This window comes from Macaca thibetana, chromosome 20 (genome assembly GCF_024542745.1).
Source record: "Macaca thibetana thibetana isolate TM-01 chromosome 20, ASM2454274v1, whole genome shotgun sequence".
NCBI lineage: Eukaryota > Metazoa > Chordata > Mammalia > Primates > Cercopithecidae > Macaca > Macaca thibetana.
In genome coordinates, this window is record NC_065597.1 from 19,388,980 (window position 1) to 19,410,478 (window position 21,499).

General features: G+C 36.8%; 1 protein-coding gene across 4 annotated transcripts in view; it reads left to right on the forward strand.

Annotated features, from left to right (window-relative positions):
• CNTNAP4 (contactin associated protein family member 4) overlaps positions 1 to 21,499 on the forward strand; it is a 990,511-nt gene that overhangs the window by 862,387 nt on the left and 106,625 nt on the right. For 3 of the 4 annotated variants that reach the window (XM_050772661.1, XM_050772659.1, XM_050772660.1), the window contains 4 exons: positions 13,848 to 14,051; positions 14,604 to 14,788; positions 15,550 to 15,693; positions 18,350 to 18,611. In XM_050772661.1, coding sequence (XP_050628618.1) covers positions 13,848 to 14,051; positions 14,604 to 14,788; positions 15,550 to 15,693; positions 18,350 to 18,611 — 795 coding nt within the window. Of the gene's footprint in view, positions 1 to 13,847; positions 14,052 to 14,603; positions 14,789 to 15,549; positions 15,694 to 18,349; positions 18,612 to 21,499 lie in introns of those variants that run through there. The other variant, XM_050772662.1, reaches the window with a different exon arrangement.

Consider the following 21,499-nt stretch of genomic DNA (forward strand, 5'->3'; position numbering starts at 1 on the left):
TTTATTGAGTATTAGGTATTATTGTTAAGTAATTATTAAGTTCTGTCCACATAAGATTATGACACAAAGCCAGAGAATTGATACACCTCTGAGGCAAGAAAGTAAAGGTATACTGCTGGCCTTGCCAGCTGAAAGCAAATTGCTTCTGGTGGGCCTTATGGACAGGAATGGAGAAAAAGGCACTTGCGAAGTAAATGGCTGCACACCAGGTACCAGGAGATGTGTTAATCTGAGCAGGTAATGAAACCACATCTAGTACAGCATTGCAATTCGAATCACCACTTGGTTAAGCTTACAATAATCCACTGTCATTCTCCAAGATTCAACTGTCTTATGCATAGGCCACATGGGAGAGTTGAATGGGGATGTGGTGGGAATCACCACCTGTGTGTCTTTTAAGTCGTTGGTGTTTTCACAAATCTCTGCAACCCCTCCAGGGATGCGATATTGTTTTTGATTGACTATTTTTCTTGGTAGAGGAAGCTAGAGCTGGCTTCCATTTGACCTTTCCCACTTTAATAGCCCTCAACCTATCAGGCAGGGAGCCAATGTGGAGGTTCCACCAGCTGCTAAGTATGTCTGTGCCAATTATGCGTCCTGGCACTGGGGAAATGACCACAGGGTGAGTCTGGGGACACACTGGACCTACTATAAGTTGTACCTGAGCTAAAACTCCATTAATCACCTGACCTCCATAAGCCCCTACTTTACTGGAGGACCACAATAGTGTTTTAGGTCCCCTAAAATCAGTGTCAGCTCAGAGACAGTGTCCAGTAGTCCCTGAAATGCCTGATTACTTTCCTTTCCCCTGTGCCCAGTTACCCTGGTAAAAGGCTGGAGGTCTCCTTGGGGAAGGATGGGAGAAAGATTAACAGCATAAATTGTCAGTACGGTAGTAGGGTCCTTCCTCAAGGGGATCTGGCCTCCCCTTCATTCAAGGGGTTCTGGTCTGTAAACTGGCTCAAGTTTGGAAATTGAAGGGCCATGATTCTCTGTTTTCATAATTCAAATTATTATTTTGTCCATTTGACCTAAAAATTTTCTGCTTATATAAATTAAGCAGGAATGCAGTAGGCTGCCTATCAATTTCACTTCTAGGAGCGCTGTGATTAATTAGCCAATGCCAGAGTTCTACACGGTCAGACTATTCTGATTGCTGCTTTGCCTCTGCTGTCCATTACAGTAGCTATGCCCACCTTGCCTTTGATGGCTGAGTGCTACCACTTGGCCCCTCCCACCTCAGGATCCAGTTATTCCCACTGTATTTAAATTTTGTAGTTGAGTGACTGCGGTTCCCACTGTTAGATCTGACATACAGAGAAGAGCAATTATAGGGCTTTTAGAAGATGCAGATGCTGCCCTCACAAATCTGTTTCACAAGGCATTGGTCAAGGGTGTATCTTCTAGACCCTCCCAACTGGGATGAGTAGGTCTAAAGTGGCTAATCCACTCTACCATCCCAATCTCCCTAAGCCTTTGGATTCCTTTCTCTACATTAACGCAAGGGACATCAGGCTTCCAGCTTACTCACAGTGGGCCATCTTTTAATCCACATTTCAGCTAACCAAGCAAACAAACTGTTAGAACCTTTTTTTAACTCCCTGAGCTGCAACATTAAATGCAGAATACCTACTTAGTAGGCTGAAATCGATAAATTCAGCCTGATCCAATTCTATGTGCCTTCCACCATTATCCCACACCCTTAATATCCATTCCCATTCCTGTTCTCCAGATTTCTGTTCATATAAATTAGAAAACTCAAGAAGTTCTTTTCAAGTGTAGTGCACTTCCTCATGGGTCACACTCTGAACTTCACCTCTAGGGGTCCACCTGGACTTTAGTCTAGTTATAGGTCTAGAAGCAAATGGGTTGCCTCCTGAGGAGAATCAACATTATCTTGCCTGGCAACTGCCTCAGGGGAGGCCATCACTGTTGGCTTAGGCAGCGCAGGGTTTATCTCCTCAGACAAAGGTGGAAAGGCTGATGGCAGCATGGGTTGGGGAGAGGATGTTGCCATTACTGGAGATCGGGAAGCTGTTTCTTCTGGCAAGAAAGTTTCATCAGAATTTATAAGCTCAGTGTCCCCAGCTTCATCAGATTCCTCCCACACGTCCCCATTCCAAGTTGCAGGGTCCCATTCTTTTCCAATCAATGCCCTCACTTTAACAGTAGACACCTGGTGAGGCTGTGCATCCACTTTTCGTTGCAGGTCAGCCACTCACATGATAAGAGCCTGTGTCTGATTTTCCACAATTTCAGCTCTTTCTCTAAAGGAGATACGACTCTGTCTCAGGGCAATCTTAGAAGATTTGAGGCTCAGTATCTGCTTCTGAAGCCAGGAGACAGAATCCCTAAGTTCTTCATTTTCTTTCATCACTTTGTCCAGTGAACTTAGGAGCAACCAACCAGCTTCACTATGTTCCTTGGTTCTCCACATATTCTCCACATATGGTCAAAGGTATTATGTATAGAGTCACTAAACTCCTTGCCTCTCGTGAGTGGTAAATCAGGAGTGTCAAATGCATTAATTTTGCCTAACTCTGTAAACAGTTAAAGCCAAGGACCATCAGTGTTCTCCATACTATTAGAAGTACAGTCCTTAGCATTTTTGGGTCTAATCATATTAAGCAGCCAACTCCAGAAACCCCCAAACAACTAAAGAATTCTATCCTTAATATTCTGTTCCTGTAGAACTACTCCTGGTACCAAAATCTGTATTAGTCAGTATTAATCTAATACAGAATATCTATCTATCTGTCTGTCTGTCTGTCTGTCTGTCTGTCTATCTCTCTATCTATCTATCTATCTATCTATCTATCTATCTATCTAGGAGTTTATTAAGGAATATTAATTCACATGATCACAAGGTCCCACAATAGGCCGTCTGCAAGCTGAGGAGCAAGGAAGCTTGTCCGTGTTTCAAAGCTGAAGAACTTGGAGTCCGATGTTTGAGGGCAGGAAGCATCCAGCATGGGAGGAAGATGTAGGTGGGGAGGCTAAACCAGTCCAGCCTTTTCATGTTTTTCTGCCTGCTTTGTGTTCGCTGAAAGCTGATTAGATGGTGCCCACCCAGATTACGGTTGGGTCTGCCTTCCCCAGTCCACTGACTCAAATGTTAATCTCCTTTGGCAAACCCTCACAGACATACCCAGGATCAATATTTTCCATATTTTAATCCAATCAAGTTGACACTTAGTATTAATCATTACCTGGAATTATATTAAAATTAAAATAAGACTAGCTATTAAGATACTAGAAAATAAGGAAACTATGAAAACCTATCAGGGTCATGGCAAAAGAATTCAGCATCAGTTGAAGAGGCTCTCACTGACCAAAAATGAAAATGTTTTAGCATCAATAAGGATAGTCACTGCCAAGTTTTGAAACAAATTAAATATTTCAAAGTTTATGTTTGAGTCAATGGGTTCATGATAATAATTGAAAAAGCCCCATTGATCACCTATGAGAGACATAAAGAGCCAACTCCTTAGTTTGAAAACTAATAAATGAAGAGAGGAAACACATAGCATATCTTACTTTTCCTGTATAACTTGTACCTCAAGGTAACCAGATAGAAGAGAGGAGTATCTCTTTAATTAAATATTTTAGGTAATAAATAAAAAGGAAAATAGAATCAGAAAATGTCTGTTTGGCAGCCCTAAATAAATGACTGGTTCAAGCTAACTATGACAGTTTACAACAAGGGAGAAGATCTCTTTTTCAGTATCAGTCATAGCAGTGTAGCTTTTATTGGACTAAGCTGCTGCCCATAAAAATTATGTGTTAAATAAAATATATTTTAAAGCCTGCTTCAGAGTTCTGAAGTTTAAGTTATTAATAAAATGAAAGAAACTGGAGAGGACTTGATTCTTGGAAGAAGGGAAGTAAACTTTGGGAAATCTACATTTATCTTGCTTTTACCAAAGGACCAGTAGAAAATAGCCAGATTTTACTAGGCAGCGGGGACAGAGGTCAGAGTTCAAGTTGCCAGAGAGGCTAGAAATTGAGTAGGGAATATTCAGAAGAAGATCAGCGAGCAAGGGTCCGTGTTCTTGCAGACACATTTCCCTCAGATCCTTGGCCAATTCTTGTAACTCACATGCTCAAGACGAAATGCCAGGCAGCTCTGGGGAAACCAGGAGAAAGAGTCTAAAGTCTAAAGATTTCAGTGTCTACCCTAGGACTGGAAGGGGATCACCTTGGAGTTCAAGTCCTGCCAATTTAGAGGAATTTGTTAAATACGTTGGGGTTTCAATGAAATGCCGCAAGGTAATCTGTCACAGGAATAGATTTTTTTTTTTTTTTTTTAAAGGGAAGAAAGAAATCCCATAGAGTATTGCCTTGGGAGTAAAGACTGTACCTGAGGATGTATTGTTATATCCTAGGGCTAAGGACAAAACCAAAACAGACTTATTCAACAAAACCTGGAACTAAGCCTTCACAGTGTCTAGGTGATCAGCCAGTAATTTACCTCCCTATGGACCACTTCCATTTACTTCCCGCCAGTGCCATCCAGCCCTCCACTGTCTCTCCCACACTCCTAACAGTCCTCATCCCTCCCATACCCACACTCTCCCTTTTCCCGCTTCCTCCTTCTTTCCTGGCCCCTGCTGACATATAGGGTTACCTACTCAGTTTAAATAGCACTTCCTTAAAGATATTGTCCCCGATCACCAACCAAATCCAAATCTCCGTGTCCAAAACTCTCCTGTAACCCTGTCCTTTCCTTCCATGCTTTGGAATTTGTACATTTGTCTGTACATATGTATAAATGTAAATATGTACAATTACAACTTGTAAATATGTACAATTACATATCTTTACTACTTCACTGTATTTTTAATAGACCAATTATAATTGTACATATTTACCAACTTGTAATTGTACATATTTACATTATACTGTGTAAATATGTCTGTACACACAGGAGGATTTGCCTGCTCTCTTCCTTCAGGATGGAGCATCCCTGAGGACAGATGTGTTCACTGTAGCAACAGCAGCTCCCACCGTAGCACCTGGCACGACATTCCATAAGTATTGGTTAAATGGTTGAATTTAAAAATGTCTGATTATCCATGATGTAAATAGTATCATAAATAGATAAAAATCACAAATGTATTACATTCACACAGCAGCAGTTGATCAGATAACTTTGAGATAAACATGTGATTTCAAGTGTTGTTATTATTAAAATGATAACAGTATACAAAATAATCAATGTTGAGGCATTTTGATATTTCCATTTAATCCCTCTAGCATCTTTGTATAGTAAGAGAGGCTGTAATTTTTCCATACATAGCCAAATAAAGAAACTAAGAATCAGCATTTAGGTGACGTCTGTGACATTACAAAAGTTGCAAATAAATATTAGAGGCAAAAATGCAACTTACATCCTCCGGTGATGCATGCAAGTGTCCTTGACATAGTAGATGTTACTAATTTCAAATCTGTTTAAAAGGTTAATTTACCTTGATAAAAATTAAGTGAGAATGATCATGTTTGTTCCTATAACCTCCCGGTGTGTTGTTACTGACCTTAACTTGGTCTATTTAAAAATACAATAAGGTCACCTTTTCCCTGTGGTTATATATAACCCTTGATTTGTGTGCCTTCTTCCTCTTTACTGTATTAATTTTAGTTGTTTTAAACTTAAAAGTCCCTTAAATCATTCTGTGTTCTGTTCTGCTACCATGCAAAAATAGTACAATCTATTTCCTGTTGATTTCTTGAGTACTTGGTCTCTCTTCTCCATTGCTTTAAAAAACCAATTCAGTAATGCAGGTCTCAAGTGCCTATCTATCATGCTGCTACTTTAATATTTCACTGTATAATAGTTAAACAGCGACTCAGTCTGATTTGTGTTTCTTAGAAGTCAAAATTGGACCTCTGTTTGTTTAGTAATTGATGGACAATAATTTTCAAATAAATAAACAGTATGATCAGTGTTTAAGGCTGACTTCATGTTTAAGAAGAGTTTGGTCTGTACCCCTTTCCAGTTGATGAAATAGCTATGTTATTTTTTTCTCTGATCTTTGAAGGTAACATTCTAGTTCTATTTATGTTTTGGGGAGATTCCTAAAGAATTAATAAAAGACTCTAGTGTCTTTTTCAATCACTCTTTCATGACCTTCAAATACAGTTAATTTTCTATTATTGAAAAGTTGATTTTCTAGTTTACACATTTTCTATTCCAATTTTTCTCTTTTAAGTTTTTAGTCATCTGACCTCAGCAAAAATTCCGTGATTCATAGTTTAACTCACAGAATCAGTTTATCCCGAAAACATCTTCCAGGGACAAATCTCTACCACCTCCACAATTATCTGCAAGTACCACCCACAGTATAAATAACTAAAACATTCATTTCCATGGTACAATTCATTTCCAGGTCCAATTCAATATGCACTGAGGTTATTTATTTTCAGAGAATAGGTTTATGGAACCTACTTGTTCTTCCTATTAAACAACCCTCATGCTGCCATCTGCCTCAGAATCACTTAGGGACCTGTATTCCTGTTCCAGGTTAGAATTCCAGAGATTATAATTTGGCCAAGCCCAGGAAGTTGAATGTTGAATGTTTATGGAGATCCCAAGGGATTCTTTTCCATTGGTTCCAATATAACTGGACCATAGAGCGCAGTTTATGCTCTTGAATATTTGTCTTGGTAATTCACTTGGGGGTGTGGAGGACATTGTTTTTTCAAGTGACAACCCCTCAAAATTTGACAAGCCTCAGACTCCTGGAACAGGGGTCGGATGCAGGGATAAGGAGAAGATACCAGGAAAACCGGAATATATTACCATGAGGGGTGTGTGTGTATATGAAATATGCAATGATAGAAAAAAGTTTGCTGCTCAAGAAGGTAAAGCATTTTTACAATTTAGTTGACACCCTTCTCAGAGGCTGTAGCGGATCAACTCCCTCTCTTGCATGTCTTAGAAATCATTCAAGACCCAGCCGTGATACAAAAGCGGAGCTCTGAAGACAGGCATGAATAATTGCATCTCAGGGTTGTGTGTCTTCTCCAATTGACTATAAGCTCTTTCAAAAAAACAAAAAGTGTTCTTTGTTTTTATGCATCACTGTGTCTTCCACAGTATTCACAGAAAGCTCTTCATAAATACGTGCTGCAGGAAAAAAGGCAGAATACACATTTTAGGAACACTACATCTGACACAACTCCCTGAAAGATATTTGAATATTTTCTATTGCAAAGCTCTTAATTCCATGGGAGATTGTATTTCTGAATTGTGTAAATAAAGCAAGCTATACCTACGGGCACAGGGAGAATTGATATGAGAGTAGGGCCTACAATCTTTTCAAGTCTCTTCTTTCCTCGATTCTTGCTCTAAATGTGAAGATTTGAGATGGAGGTATTCACTGAGGGGGAATCAGGTCACCAACAATTGCTGTGGTAAGTCAGCTTGGGTAGGAGCTGACAGACAGAGGAAAAGCCACAGAACCCACAGATGGCTTGAAATCATCCTTGCTGCATAACCTGGCAATGACATTGCTAATTAAGGGTTTTTGTGTACTTCAGCAATTCATTATTATTTAAAGAGTCACAAATACACCAAATGTACTTATTAAACTATTTTTTGCTGTGTACCTTTTCCTGCCCAATATTCTAACAATAAATCCTAGTGCTAGCATTAGTAGTCGTTAATATTCATTGATTGCTAATTGTGTGTCAGCTTCTAAAAACTAGGCAGATAAGCATGCATACAACAATCCTAAGAAGACTATACTATAATTCTCATTTTACAAATGAGACAACAGGGACAAAGAGGTTAAGTAACTCACTGTGATAGAGAGGATAATACCTACCTAATATCTTAGTCCCTGAAACCTGTGAATATGTTGTGTTACCATGGCAAAAGTGCTTTGCAAATGTAATTAACTTAGGGATCTTATAATGGGAAGATTATTTTGGTTTATCCAGGTGGACCTGATATAATCACAAGGGTCCTTATAAAAGGGAAGTAGGAGGCAGGGAGAGAGGGAAAGAAGAGATTTGAAGATCCTGTGACACTGATCTCATGAAGGAAGAGGCCACAAGCCAACTGATCAAAGGTAGAAAAGACAAAGAAATGGATTATTTTTTAGAGACTTCAGAAGGAAAAAACTCCTGCCAACACCTTGATTTTAGGACTTCTGAATTCTAGAATTGTAAGATAATAAATTTATGATGTATCAAGAGACTATGTTTGTGGTTGTTTTACAACAACAATAGGAAGCTGTCTTAGTCCTTTTATGTTGCTATAACAGAATATCTGAGGCTAGGTAGCTTATTAAAACTAGAGGTTTATTTAGCTGATGGTTCTGCAGGCTGGGAAGTTCAAGAAGCATGGTGCTAACATCTGCCGGGCTTCTGGTAAGGGCTTTTGTAGGGTCAAAGCAGTGGAGAAGGTCAAAGGGGATGTGGAAAAGTGCAAAAAGGCAAAACCTGAGGGGTGTCCTGCTTTATAGCTACATACTCTTGCAAGAACAAATCCATTCTCATGAGAACTAATCAGTCTCATGAGAATAGGGATTTATTTGCTACCCTGAGAACAGCCACAAACCATTCATGAGGGATCTGCCTCATGGTCCAAACCCTTTCCACTGGGCCTCAACTCCCAGCACTGCCACACTGGGGAACAGATTTCAATATGAGTTTTGGTGGAGACAAACCACATCCATAACGTGGCAGAAACTAATATACTTGCCCAAGTGAGAGTGAGGATTCAAACGCACGCAGACTAGTTGCCTTAACTACTATGTCAACATGAAATATATATTATTACAGACAACTGAAAAGGGGGCTAGAGTAAAAAGAGGGAAATTTGTCAGAAAAATTTGCAACTGTTGTCAAAAAACTAGAATACATACCCTGCCCATAGTGAGCCGGTATATGACAGAGCCACATTATTAATCTTGATAATAACCCAATCATTAAAAATATAGAATGTAAAATATGTATAATATATATATGTAAATATATAAAACCTCAGTTAATAAGAATACTAATGAACAAATTCACTGTTAGAAAAATAATTCTTATTGATTTCAATCAAGCAACAAGTCTCCTTTTACATCTTTAGACTGTAGGTCTTTTGCTGTTACAAATTTTGTTAGGTTCAGATTTCACATTTTTCCTATGGACAGTTTTCTAATACCTATACTTTTCCTATTTATACAACTCAACTGTGTACAAAAGATTATTTTCCTAGCTTGGGCAACATGGAGAAACCCCATTTCTGCCAAAAATACAGAAAAATTAGCTGGGCATGGTGGCAAATTCCTGTAGTCTCAACTCCTTGGAAGGCTGAGGCTGAGGTTGGAGGTTCACTTGACTCTAGGAGATCAGGGCTGCAGTGAGCTGAGATTATGCCACTGCACTCCAGCCTAGGTGACAGAGGGAGATCCTGTCAATAAATAAATAAATAAATATTAAAAATTTTCCCAAAGGTATTTACAAAAGATAGGAATAAATATGATATTGACTGTCAATTTAAATATTAATTTTATTTTGGATGCTTAGTTTAGTGTTTCTGAAGTAAATATTGATTTGTACTGATTTTGGTAGTTCTGTTTACTCATATTAGATCTTTTATAGATTAGTACAAAACAAATACATATTGCTATGAATCACCCTGAAGTTTTTTATTTTTGTATCTATTTGCATTGCTGTTGCTTTTTTAAGAGCTCACATGTCTGATAATCTTTGTGGAATAGTGAAAATAAATTCTGGTGATGGCTAAGATTTGATATGTTGTGTTCTTAGTCGTTTATGTGAAGTCCAAATGTATTTTTTCAGTTAACAGTGTTAAATTTTCAAAAACATGAAGACATAATTTTCATTCAAATTCAGAATATACATATATCAAAGAAGTATTTGATTCACTAATGAAAGAATCAGAAGGATGGTAAAGCTAGTTTCAAAGAAAATTCAAGTGATTGAGTATATATATAGGAATCCAGGAAAGCCGGTTGGAATAATATTACTCGGTAGATACATAAGAAGTTAATACCCAACAAGACAATAAATCCATAACTTTTGGAGATTCTACCAGACAGAAGCCATTTGCATCTCTACTGAGCAAAAATCTACAGATGACGTGTAAATTTATAGAATCTGGCCTTAATTATTATTCTGCAATAAATTGTAAAACCAGAATTTATTAATTCACCTAGAATTAAATAATCTTTACCTGTTTACAGGTAAAGGTTTTTTCATTTTTTATTTAAAAAAAATTAAAAAAAATGACACTGAGGAGATGTGAAGTATTTCTTTGCTTTATTTCCATTTTTTTCTAATTTTTCTTAACAGTGGTAAGATCACTTTCAAGAGAATCTATATTCCTATCTCTGTCACCAGCATTTTTGGACAGCTGGGTGCTGTCCAAAATATATAGAATTCAAATGCACCCTCTCTCTCTCAAAAGATTAATTGTTTCAGGTTTTTATATGATTAACTTTATGACACGTAACTCAGTATTTTGTAATTGTTTAAGATGATTTTTTAAAGTATATCAAATGTCTTTGTGCAAATAACTTTTTATAAAAACTGCTTAGAAAAAAGTGACCTACAATGAGTGTTATATCTAAAATAATACTGTTAAAAATCATCCAGAATTTTTTTTTTCATTTTGTGAGAATCTATTTCTATATCTTATGTGTGTATCCTTTGAAGTTTTCCAATACTGATAATGTACCCGCGTTGTGAATTATACTTAGCTTTTTTTCTCTGAAGGGTATTGTTTACCTGCATGGGAAATCTGTGATGTAACTGTAGCCATTTTGTTGATTTCCCTCTTTCTGTACTTTGTTCCTTTCAGGTCCCCTTTTTCAAGGTGAGCCAACCTCACTCCTACTCTGAGTACTAAATTATTTCCTGGCACTCTAGTTTCTCAGCTACCCTCAGAGCTTTCTTTTATGACAGTGAATGGGACAGTGCTGGGAAAATGTCTAGGCCTCTTGAAATTAAATGTTCCAAGAGTAATCGAGTTTATGGGGACAAGTTGTAGGACTTGAAGACTGTAGAGAGTGGCAAGATTACTGATTAAGATCTCCCTTTGCCTCATGTTTCTAGACCTGAGAACTGAGAGAGCCGTTTATCAACTACCTTAAGTGACTCCAGCCTTCTGTTACTCTTGATCAGAATGCCTGTTACAACCTGTAATGCTTTTATGAACCTTGTTGTTTACTTGATAAATGTTGTCTGTCTTCACTAAATGGAAGCACCATGAGGACAGGGGCCATATTTGTGTTGATTTTTTTTTTTAATCCCAGAATCTGGCACACTGACTCAAATGTGATGGGTCAAATAAAGTTTTATTGAATGAATTCATAGAATTGCGTCGTTGTGTACCTGTGAAGCAAGTAGACAGTAAGAATGACAGAAAATGACAAGTGGCTTTGGTTTAAGAGTATGCCATTGCTTTAGGCATCAATGGTTTTATATGTTTTCCTCTATGCCATTTTGCTGATTGAAATATTCCAGGCGCAAAAGCTTTAGGTGCCACAGAAGATAAATATCATCATTATAATGTAATAATAACAGTAGCGAAAGAGAAAAAAAGTACTAGTAGGCTACAGTAACACAAGGTAAACCTTTAGTGGGAAAAATTCTCTTGGTAGCTAATTTCAAAAATAGTCTTTATCTAAAATGAAATCGTTACTGTCATAGTTGCCTTTAAGTGATACATTAACACAGAGATAACTGCATTGCTCCAAATATGTCAGCATTTAAAGTCTGTCTTATTGGAATTTTTCTTAATTTATTGTAATCTAATAATCATAGGATGCATTATTTGTATATGACACAGTTATATTTTTACCATGCACATTCATTCAGCTATGTAACAAGGAAGGATTGTTAGGCTAACATTATTCTTTCTACAGAATGCAATCTTTATTCATGTGCACTTGGTGAATGAATTCTTTATAAGCACATTAGCAAAATGTGAAAAAATAAAACCTCTGAGTCTTCAAAAGATGGCTGCGTAAAATAGTTGAAATAAATTTGCAAGGTGGTGTGTATAGACGTTTCACATAAAATGTGATGAATAATCAGAATCAAATGCATATTTGGGCTTAAAGGAGCTATAATAATTTCGTCAAATGAAACAAGATGAGTAAACTGGAATGTCATTTTGTTGACTGGAAGAGGCCAGCTTACCAGTTGAAAAATAGTTTCGTATTTTATTATATTTTTTGAGCCTCTTCATTTATTACATAAGTGTGCTCTCAAGGGTAATTGCCTTAAGAAAACTTTGACGTATGAATTGTAGGTAGTACTGTCAGGATTTCCAAGTGTTATGAGTTCTTTTTTATGTCTCTTGTTCAGGTGCAACTGATTTTGACAGATGTATTGTTATGTTACTGGTGTAACATGACATCTTTTTTCAGATGAACTGAATAAGAGTGATTTTGACAATAAGTAGATAAGACACGGTCAGAAAGTTGAAAAAAAAACATGTCAATGGCACAGTTATGACACAAATACCACAGAACAGACCTTATCCTTAAGTCAGGGTCTTTCCAACAATGTCCTTGAGAAGACAGAAAATAGTATTACCCTTAAATACTATCACTTAGCCACAAATGTAATAAAATAAGACAAAACACAAAGCTCAGTTTCATATGTACTCAAAGTGGCATTTGCTGAGTCTATGCTATGTGTGTATATGTGTGTGTAAACCTCGTTAACATATTGTATGGATGAAAGAATTTTGAGATATCAAAACCACTTTTTCTGAAGCCAAAAAAAAATTAACTTTAGAATTTCAAGAACTCCATTGAAAAACATTGATTGTGAAATATGCAAAGTGATTTAATGTATATTAATTATAACTCTGTTTAACGGAATAAGAAGAAATAGCCTTTAATAATGTGAGAAAATGGCCAGGCACCGTGGCTCACACCTTCAATCGCAGCACTTTGGGAGGCTGAGGTAGGCAGATCGCCTGAACCCAGGAGTTCGAGACCAGCCTGAGCAACATAATGAGGACTTCATCTCCATAAAAAATAAACAAAATTAGCCGAGCGTGGTAGTGCACACTTGTGCTTCCACCTGTTCGGGAGGTTGAGGTGGGAGGGTCGCTTGAGCCTCAGAGGTCAAGGCTGCAGTGAGCCGAGACAGTGCCAGTACCACTGCATTCCAGCCTGGGTGACAAAGAAGACCCCGCCTCAAAAAAATTATTTTTTTTTTTTTAGTACATTTAGGAGTACATTTGAGAAATTTAGGAGTACATTTAAAAATGTATTTCTAGATCATGAATTTTGTAAATAGGTTAGTAAAGACGAAAATGAAATCAACCCCAGGTGTCAATAGGGAATTAGATGTTTGGTGGTCGTATTTTCCCTTACTGTTGATGGTCAGGAGCTGAACTACCAAGACAGTCCCTGACTTACAAAGATTCAGCTTACGGGTTTTTGACTTTACAGTAGTGCAGAGACAATATGCATTCAGTAGAAACCACACCTCAAGTACCTATCCAGCCATGCCATCTTTCACTTTCAGGGTAGTATTCAATAAATTGCGTGAGGTATTCAACCCTATTATAAAATGGTTTTTGTGTTAGATGATTTTGTTCAACAATAGGCTAATGTAAGTGTTCTGAGAATGTTTAAGGTAAGCTAGGCTAAACTATGAGGTTTGGTGGGCTACGTGTATTAAATGCATTTTAGACTTACAATATTTTTAACTTAAGATGGGTTTTTCAGGATATAAGTCCATCATTAGTTGAGGAGCATCTGTAGCATGTGTGTGAGTCCATATGCTGCTTTTTCTCAATATATTTAAAATGCTTTAATGGAAAAGATATTTATCCTTCGAATGCCTTCTAATATCTTTGTTTCTAGGATCAGAAGTGGTTGATCTTGATGGAAAAAGTTCCCTTCTCTACAGATTTGATCAAAAATCCCTGAGCCCAATAAAAGATATTATTTCTTTGAAATTCAAAACCATGCAGAGTGATGGGATTCTACTCCACAGGGAAGGGCCAAACGGAGATCACATCACACTGCAATTAAGGAGAGGAAGACTCTTTTTACTTATTAATTCAGGTAAAAAACTATTTGGTGAAGTGCTCAAAAATCTGATTATTTAGATATCACCTAAGTAACTTTATGCTTTTATAGCTTATCTTTTAACAGTCAAAGGGCCTTATTTTCCGATTCAAGGGCTTGTACATTTGCCAATATTGCTTTCATGTAAAAATGGTTCATATTTTGCAAATTGCACAAAATCTTCATTCAGTGTTTTTTACATAGTGCTGATAGAACTGTATAGCTATTTTCTAACATCATAAAGGAAGGGATGGGTCACTGAAAGATGTTGAGGTAGTAAAAACAATGAGGTTGTAGCAAAGATAAAATTTACATAGAAAATGAGCATGCAATTGGTAATAATGACAAAAAGAATTAACAGCAGAGGAAATTACAACAAGGTTGAGAGATTATTATATTCAAACTTCAGGGAAATCCATCCTAGTGTTTGAAATGGAATGCATAGAAGATTGCAATTATTATGAAAGATGCTGGTCCACAGAAGGGAAACTTTTTTTTTTAATCTTTAAACTGGTAATAATGGTGCTGTTATTTTTCTCCTCTTCTAAGGTGAAGCTAAACTGCCTACCACTTCCACCCTGGTCAATCTCACCCTGGGCAGCCTGCTAGATGATCAACATTGGCATTCAGTGCTCATCCAGCATTTGGGCAAACAAGTCAACTTTACAGTGGACGAACACAGGCATCATTTCCACGCACAGGGAGAATTCAATTTCGTGAATCTTGATTATGAGGTGTGATGGTTATGTTTCAATTAATGCTGATTTTATTATGTATATGTGGTTTAATCTCCCAAAGGCAAGTACACTATAAAGAACCCACCTTTTCAGTAAATCGTAGAACAGGTGAAGCATTTCCCAAGACAGTCTAACTCACAGTAGCAACTTTCGGCGTATAGTACTTGTACGTTCATCTTTCCCACAGTATGTAAATTGATTGTTGTAGAGGGAGGTGATCTTTTTTACCTAAAGTATGTAGTCACAGAACATCATATGTAGGAAATATTCTGCACCAAGAATCTTATTACCACAAGCAAATATAGGATGTTTGCTATGACTTCTTTGTGTTCTAGGGTATTTGTGAGCAGTACAGATTTATGAGGAGAATGTAGCAACAAACTAATTAATTATTTCATTAGCAATGGATTCGAATGCACAAGTATCAATATGTGCCAGAAACATATCTAAAATAAAATATTATGATTGGTTATGGTATTAAACAGATCAAGTTTTACCATGATATAAAGATGTATTTTTCATCAACCAATGAATATCAAAGCGAGATGTGATCAGCAACTTGTAAAAATAAAGTTCCAGTGTAAATAAAAGCCAAATGCACATACATTTGCTTTAAATCTATATCTTAATTTTTGTGTGTGTAGGGTTATGAAAAATTGATCTATGTGTGATGATTATGGCTATACATGCTAATCATAATTAAGCAGATTGTTAGAAAATCACTAAACAATATTATTGATGCCATTTTTCTTTCTAAGATCAGCTTTGGAGGGATTCCAGCACCTGGAAAATCAGTGTCATTCCCACATAGAAATTTTCATGGATGTTTAGAAAATCTCTATTATAATGGAGTGGATATCATTGATTTGGCCAAGCAGCAAAAACCACAGATCATTGCTATGGTAAGAGTCTTTACACGAAGACATTAGTAAAACTATATTTCTTTTTACTGCACAGTAAAATTGCTCCATTTTAGGTTCCCATTTGACATGATGTTTTAGAGGTTACTCCTATTTAAATATTTTTCTTTGATTAATATGCATATAAAAGATTGATTCTATCTGAAGGAATTGTAATTTTGGGGGCATAATTATTTTATTTTTATATGAAGTAAAGCGGTGTTTTTATGGTTGATATTTTAGGTTTATTGTGATGTCATTACTCACAGGAGCCTAATTTCTTTTGATTTGTTTTTTTTTTCTTTTTCTTTTTTGAGACGAAGTCTCACTCTGTCACCCAGGCTGGGGTGTGGTGGCATGATCTCAGCTCACTGCAGCCTTTGCCTGCCAGATTTAAGCGATTCTCCTACCTCAGCCTCCCGAGTAGCTGGGACTACAGGTGACTGCCACCACACCTGGCTAATTTTTTGTGTATTTTGTAGAGACAGGGTTTTTCCATGTTGGCCAGGCTGGTCTCGAACTCCTGACCTCAGGTGATCTGCCTGCCTCAGCCTCCCAAAGTGCTAGGATTACAGGTATGAGCCACTATGCCCATCCTGCTCTGTGAATTTTTAAATAATATATTCCCTGACAAACTTACCAGATGAGCATACAGAGTTTCTGGAATCAGATAACATTCATGTATATTAGGGAGACATTTGAAAAACTTGTATTTTGCCATAGTCATTCATGATAAATAAAAGAGACGAATAGACAACAGCATATAAGAAATACCACATGTAGGAAATCTGCACCAAGAGGTCTTACTACCACAAGCAAATATAGGATATGTTACAATATTGCATCTGCCAATCTGTCCAAATGGCAATGTTGGTCAGACTGTATTATATTCTAATTCTATGGAAACGGGGAGAATTTAAATATAACTCTCTTGGTTAGGTTTCAGTTAGGGAAGCAGCACCAACGTAAGTATTGTGAACAGTGGATCTGTATTAGGACTTGGACCTTCACAGTTTTCAGAGGAGCTACAAAGTGAATGGCCTGGCAGGGGAAGTGCAGGGTTCAGAGAAATCATTAATTCTGCCCAAAGCAATGGTGTGTGGAGGCATGTTGAAACTTACAGACATTTTCAGCCTAGGAGGGTTGAAGAGAACTTTGGCAGTTGTTGCCTGTGGGTAGCCACCACCCCTGTGTGTCCCCAGCCATGCTTCCGGGGATGGGCCTGAGCTTGCTGTTCGTCGGCAGGGCCAGCTGTGAGGAAGAAGAGATGGGCCATAGTGCAGGAGAGCAAGGACAGACTGGAACAAACCAGCCGCTGCATGGCCATCCCTCATCGCACATGATTCCAAAAAAACCTTTGCGACAAAATGTGTTGCTGGTGTTTTAATTCCAACTGTCAAATATCACCCAAGCTCTCTTTTTTTGGGTTTTACTCAGAAGCAGACAAGTAAGGGGATTCTGGGAAACATGGTTTCTAGCTTAGCCAGTTTGATAATAAAAAGCAGACACATATTGATTTGAATGAATTTCTTTCTTTGCTTAAAATCCAAAGTACATAAATTTAAGTTCACTTGTCAGCAAATCCCAAAGCACATCATAAGTGTATTTATTGTTTACATAGCATTTTATTTCTCATTATGTACATTGGTGGTATTTATGTGACCGTAACAGCCAGCAAGATTTTAAAATAGTTGTTTTTTTATAAAAGGGAAATTATTTAAAATAAAAATAAAAATATTTTAGATAGGTGTGTGTGTGTATGTGTGTGTGTATGTTTTATCCTTAAAACGAGTTTCTAGAAACTGCAAGGACCATTCACTCTTCATTGGCAAGAGGGTTTGCTGCTGGTAAGGTATCAGGCAGCTATCCGAATGATGCATAAGATCAAGCTGCAGCTTAATGGGTACAAAAATACGATTAGAAAGAAGAGGGGCAAAAAATTCTACTTTTCAATAGCACAGTAGGATGTCTATAGTTTATAAGGAATTATAGTATGTTTCAAAATAGCTATAAGATAAGTTTTGTAATGTTCTCAACACAAAGAAAAGATAAACGTTTGAAATGATGGACATCCCAATTATACTGATTTGCTCATTACACATTATGTGCATGCATCAAAATATCATATGTCTCATAAATATGTACAACTATTATGTATCACTAAGAAAAAAAAAGACCAAGATGCAACTGGTAAAAATGTTTCCAATTTTTTTTCCTAGATTTGATAGTCTTATCATTGCCTTTACATTATAGGGTAGCATGTTGGTTAGTGTAGTTTGCTGTTCAGCTTTTGTTATTTCATTCATTGGAACAATGTATTCGTTTATAATAAAAGTGAGTTCACTTTTCACAGATTCATAATAGTGCCAAATGTTTTCGTTTGACCACGACCAAATGTTTTATGCCAATGTGTGTTCTTCTAAATAAGCTTGACTTCATTGACTTTTAAATTTATATTAAAGTTGAGAAATGGAGAGAAGAGCAGAGCAAAGGGTTGAAGAACCTTTAAGAAATACGGCAGTGATTTGAATTGTCATGTTGATAGCAGGCGGTTGTTTTAAATTGTGGAAAATGTGAGATGGAAAAGCAGCCTTCAAATTCTGTTACTAATGCGATGTGAATAACATTCTGAAAGCTTTCTCTTTGACTCTCTTCTCAGGGAAATGTGTCATTTTCTTGTTCACAACCACAGTCTATGCCCGTGACTTTTCTGAGCTCCCGGAGTTATTTAGCGCTGCCAGACTTCTCTGGAGAGGAAGAGGTTTCTGCCACTTTTCAATTTCGAACTTGGAATAAGGCAGGGCTTCTGCTATTCAGCGAACTTCAGCTGGTTTCAGGGAGTATCCTCCTCTTTCTGAGTGATGGAAAACTGAAGTTGAATCTCTACCAGCCAGGAAAATTACCCAGTGACATCACAGCAGGTAATAAATGTATTCCCCAGGGCAAAGCATATGGATTTGAAAGATTTCATTATCTCTGTGGCCAAATTTTATGCATAACCAAAAATTTCATATTTGCTTAATAAATGAATACTCGGGTTAATAAGATTATAAGTGCTCTTCCTTAGAGGAACTTGATTCCAATTTTCTTTTAAATATGGTTCCAATACTAGCAGTTCTTATTAACCAAAATGATAGTTTTGGGGGAACTGAAGTTTCTTTTTGTGACCCTGTCTCCTACTCCAGGCAAAGAACATATCCTAAGGTGACATGTTTTGGGGAAAACTTGAAGACCTCGAAATAGGCCAACAAGTTAACTAAGTGTCCCTCAGTGGAAAACTAGACTCTTCCTAACACACCTATTAGTCTTATCTGGTCTGTGAGAAAAACGGAGAGGTCTTTCTGGGATCTATATCTATATCTGTATATGAGTGTACAGTGTGAATGGTAACTTTATTTGCTGATGTCTTATGTAAAGAGTTGAATACATTTTGGGGGGATGCAAAGAGTTATGAAAGAGTCCTCATTTGGGCACTAAATGTAATTCTTCTACTTTTAGGCAATACGGTATCGTTTTAATGATTAGAAGTAATAAGATTAAGGTGACTATATGAGTGTCTGGAAAATGAATGTCTAATTTAGGTCAGTGCTTTGAGTGAGGAATATTTTTTTCTCTTCATTAAAATTATATAGTTGTTGACAAAAGCTCTGCATCACATTTTTACGTATGTACAATAGCATCCAAGCCAAGCAACTAGAGGTTACCTTGGGGTAAATTAGTACATTAATTTAATAAATGATTTTTAAAAACAACTTAAAGATTCCATTGTACTACTCCTCTATATTAACTATGACCAAAAAATAGTGGAATGTGACTTAAAGAGGAGAAAAAAAGGAAAAGTTAAAATACAGTTGGAAATTAAATATGAGAAAATAAGTGTACAAATGGATATACAAATGCCTATTCTTTATATGTCTTTTTGTTGCTGTACTACTATTGTAGTTTAAATATGGAACTGAGAATTCAATATTAGTTATAATTTTCAAAGAGATACTACGCTGTGACTATTTAATGTTCAAAATGTGGTAGATTTGCTGGCTAGACAAAAAGAAATAAATTAATCAGTCTCGTATTAATAATTAATAGGCCCTGAAAATGAAAGTCTAAAAATGTAAGCTTGCCATTAATGTGTCATTTATTTTGATGTATTTGACATCTTCTGAAGTGGTTATATTCATACCCTAATTTTTAGCATCTTAAAGAAACCACTTCAGTGCAACGTTACTATGGTGAGCTCCATGAAGCCAGCCTATTTCTTTTTTCTTCCTTTTTCTTCTTTTTTCTGAGATGGAGTTTCGCTCTTATTGCCCAGGCTGGAGTGCAGTGGCGCAATCTCAGCTCACCACAACCTCCGCCTCCCGGGTTCAAGCGATTCTCCTGCCTCAGCCTCCCAAATAGCTGGAATTATAGGCATGTACCACCACACCCAGCTAATTTGGTATTGTTTAATAGAGACGGGGTTTCTCCATGTTGATCAGGCTGAAGCCAGCCCATTTCTAACCACTTTACAAGCGTGTATAGTTAATATATTACTAGGTATAAGTCGTATAGAATACCCCATGGGATTTAAACATTTCTAAATGAATGTTTAAATTCATATACAATATAATCTGTTATGACATCATCTGACTTTGTATGATTATTTTCATACTAATCATAAGGATACTAAACTAAATCTGAATGTCAGTACACTGAAGATAACACAAGTAAGATTTTACTTAAAAACTCTCTCTACCCTTTTTTTTTCCGTTTCTTTCACGATATTATTTTTTGCTAGTTCCCCTGAAGCAAGTACATTCTGCGTTGGAAAATAGACCACTTAAATGGGAGCTGTGTGGGTGGTCAGTTTGTTCTCCCAAGGGGAAGACTTTCCACTTATGTTTCACGTATGCAATGCTTGATAATTAAACCAGTTGTCAGGATGTATTATAATGACTTTCAAGAGAACCACGTCTTTACTGATGGATTGCTATCACGTTGTACTAAATCTTTGCATTATATAAGGATTGATTAATTTTTCTTAGCTTCTGGAGATACATTTTACGAAAAATTCAACATTTTAATATATTTTATAATGAAATTAAGATGAAATTGTATTGAGAAAGAACTGAATTGTGCAAATGTTTGAGTTATCAGACTAAATTTTTAATATGTACAGTTTTGCAAATTGTCATTTGGAATTATTCAAAAATATTATGTCAGCTTAAATCATTTTCGAAATATTCACATTATATTAGTATAAATCATAAAACATATTAGCAGCACTATAAAATCCCTTATGACACAAAATATTTTTAGTCATTGCCACCTTTATAGATGTCAAAGCAAAAATCAATGAACAGTACAGTTTTATGTTCCTATGTAAAACAAAGTTTTTAATATCAAATTTGAGATTTCTGGTATGATCTTAGCATTTCTGCTGCTGTTTTTGTCTAACAGTGAAAATCAGGCTTATAACCATTCCTCTTGTCCCCATGGGCAGGGCCTGGCAGAGGCAGGCTTGCAGTATTTGAGATGTTTCTGCATTTTTCTATTACTAAGCATTCTTGATTCTTGTGCCCCTGAGAGTGGAGCAGACCCTTTGATTTGCTGCACCCAGGAGAGCCATTTTTGTCAATCCCCCTTCCTCCCTTTCACTGTTGAAATATTCCTAACTTTTGGGCTATACCCCTGTCTCCCCTTAAACTCTTGCTCTCCACCAAAGTGATGGGTACCAACCACCTCCATATTTTCATCTTGACAAGGGCTATCTAGTGATCTGGATCCTTAATTCTGGTTAGTGACTACAGTTAGTGGGTATAAGAATGTC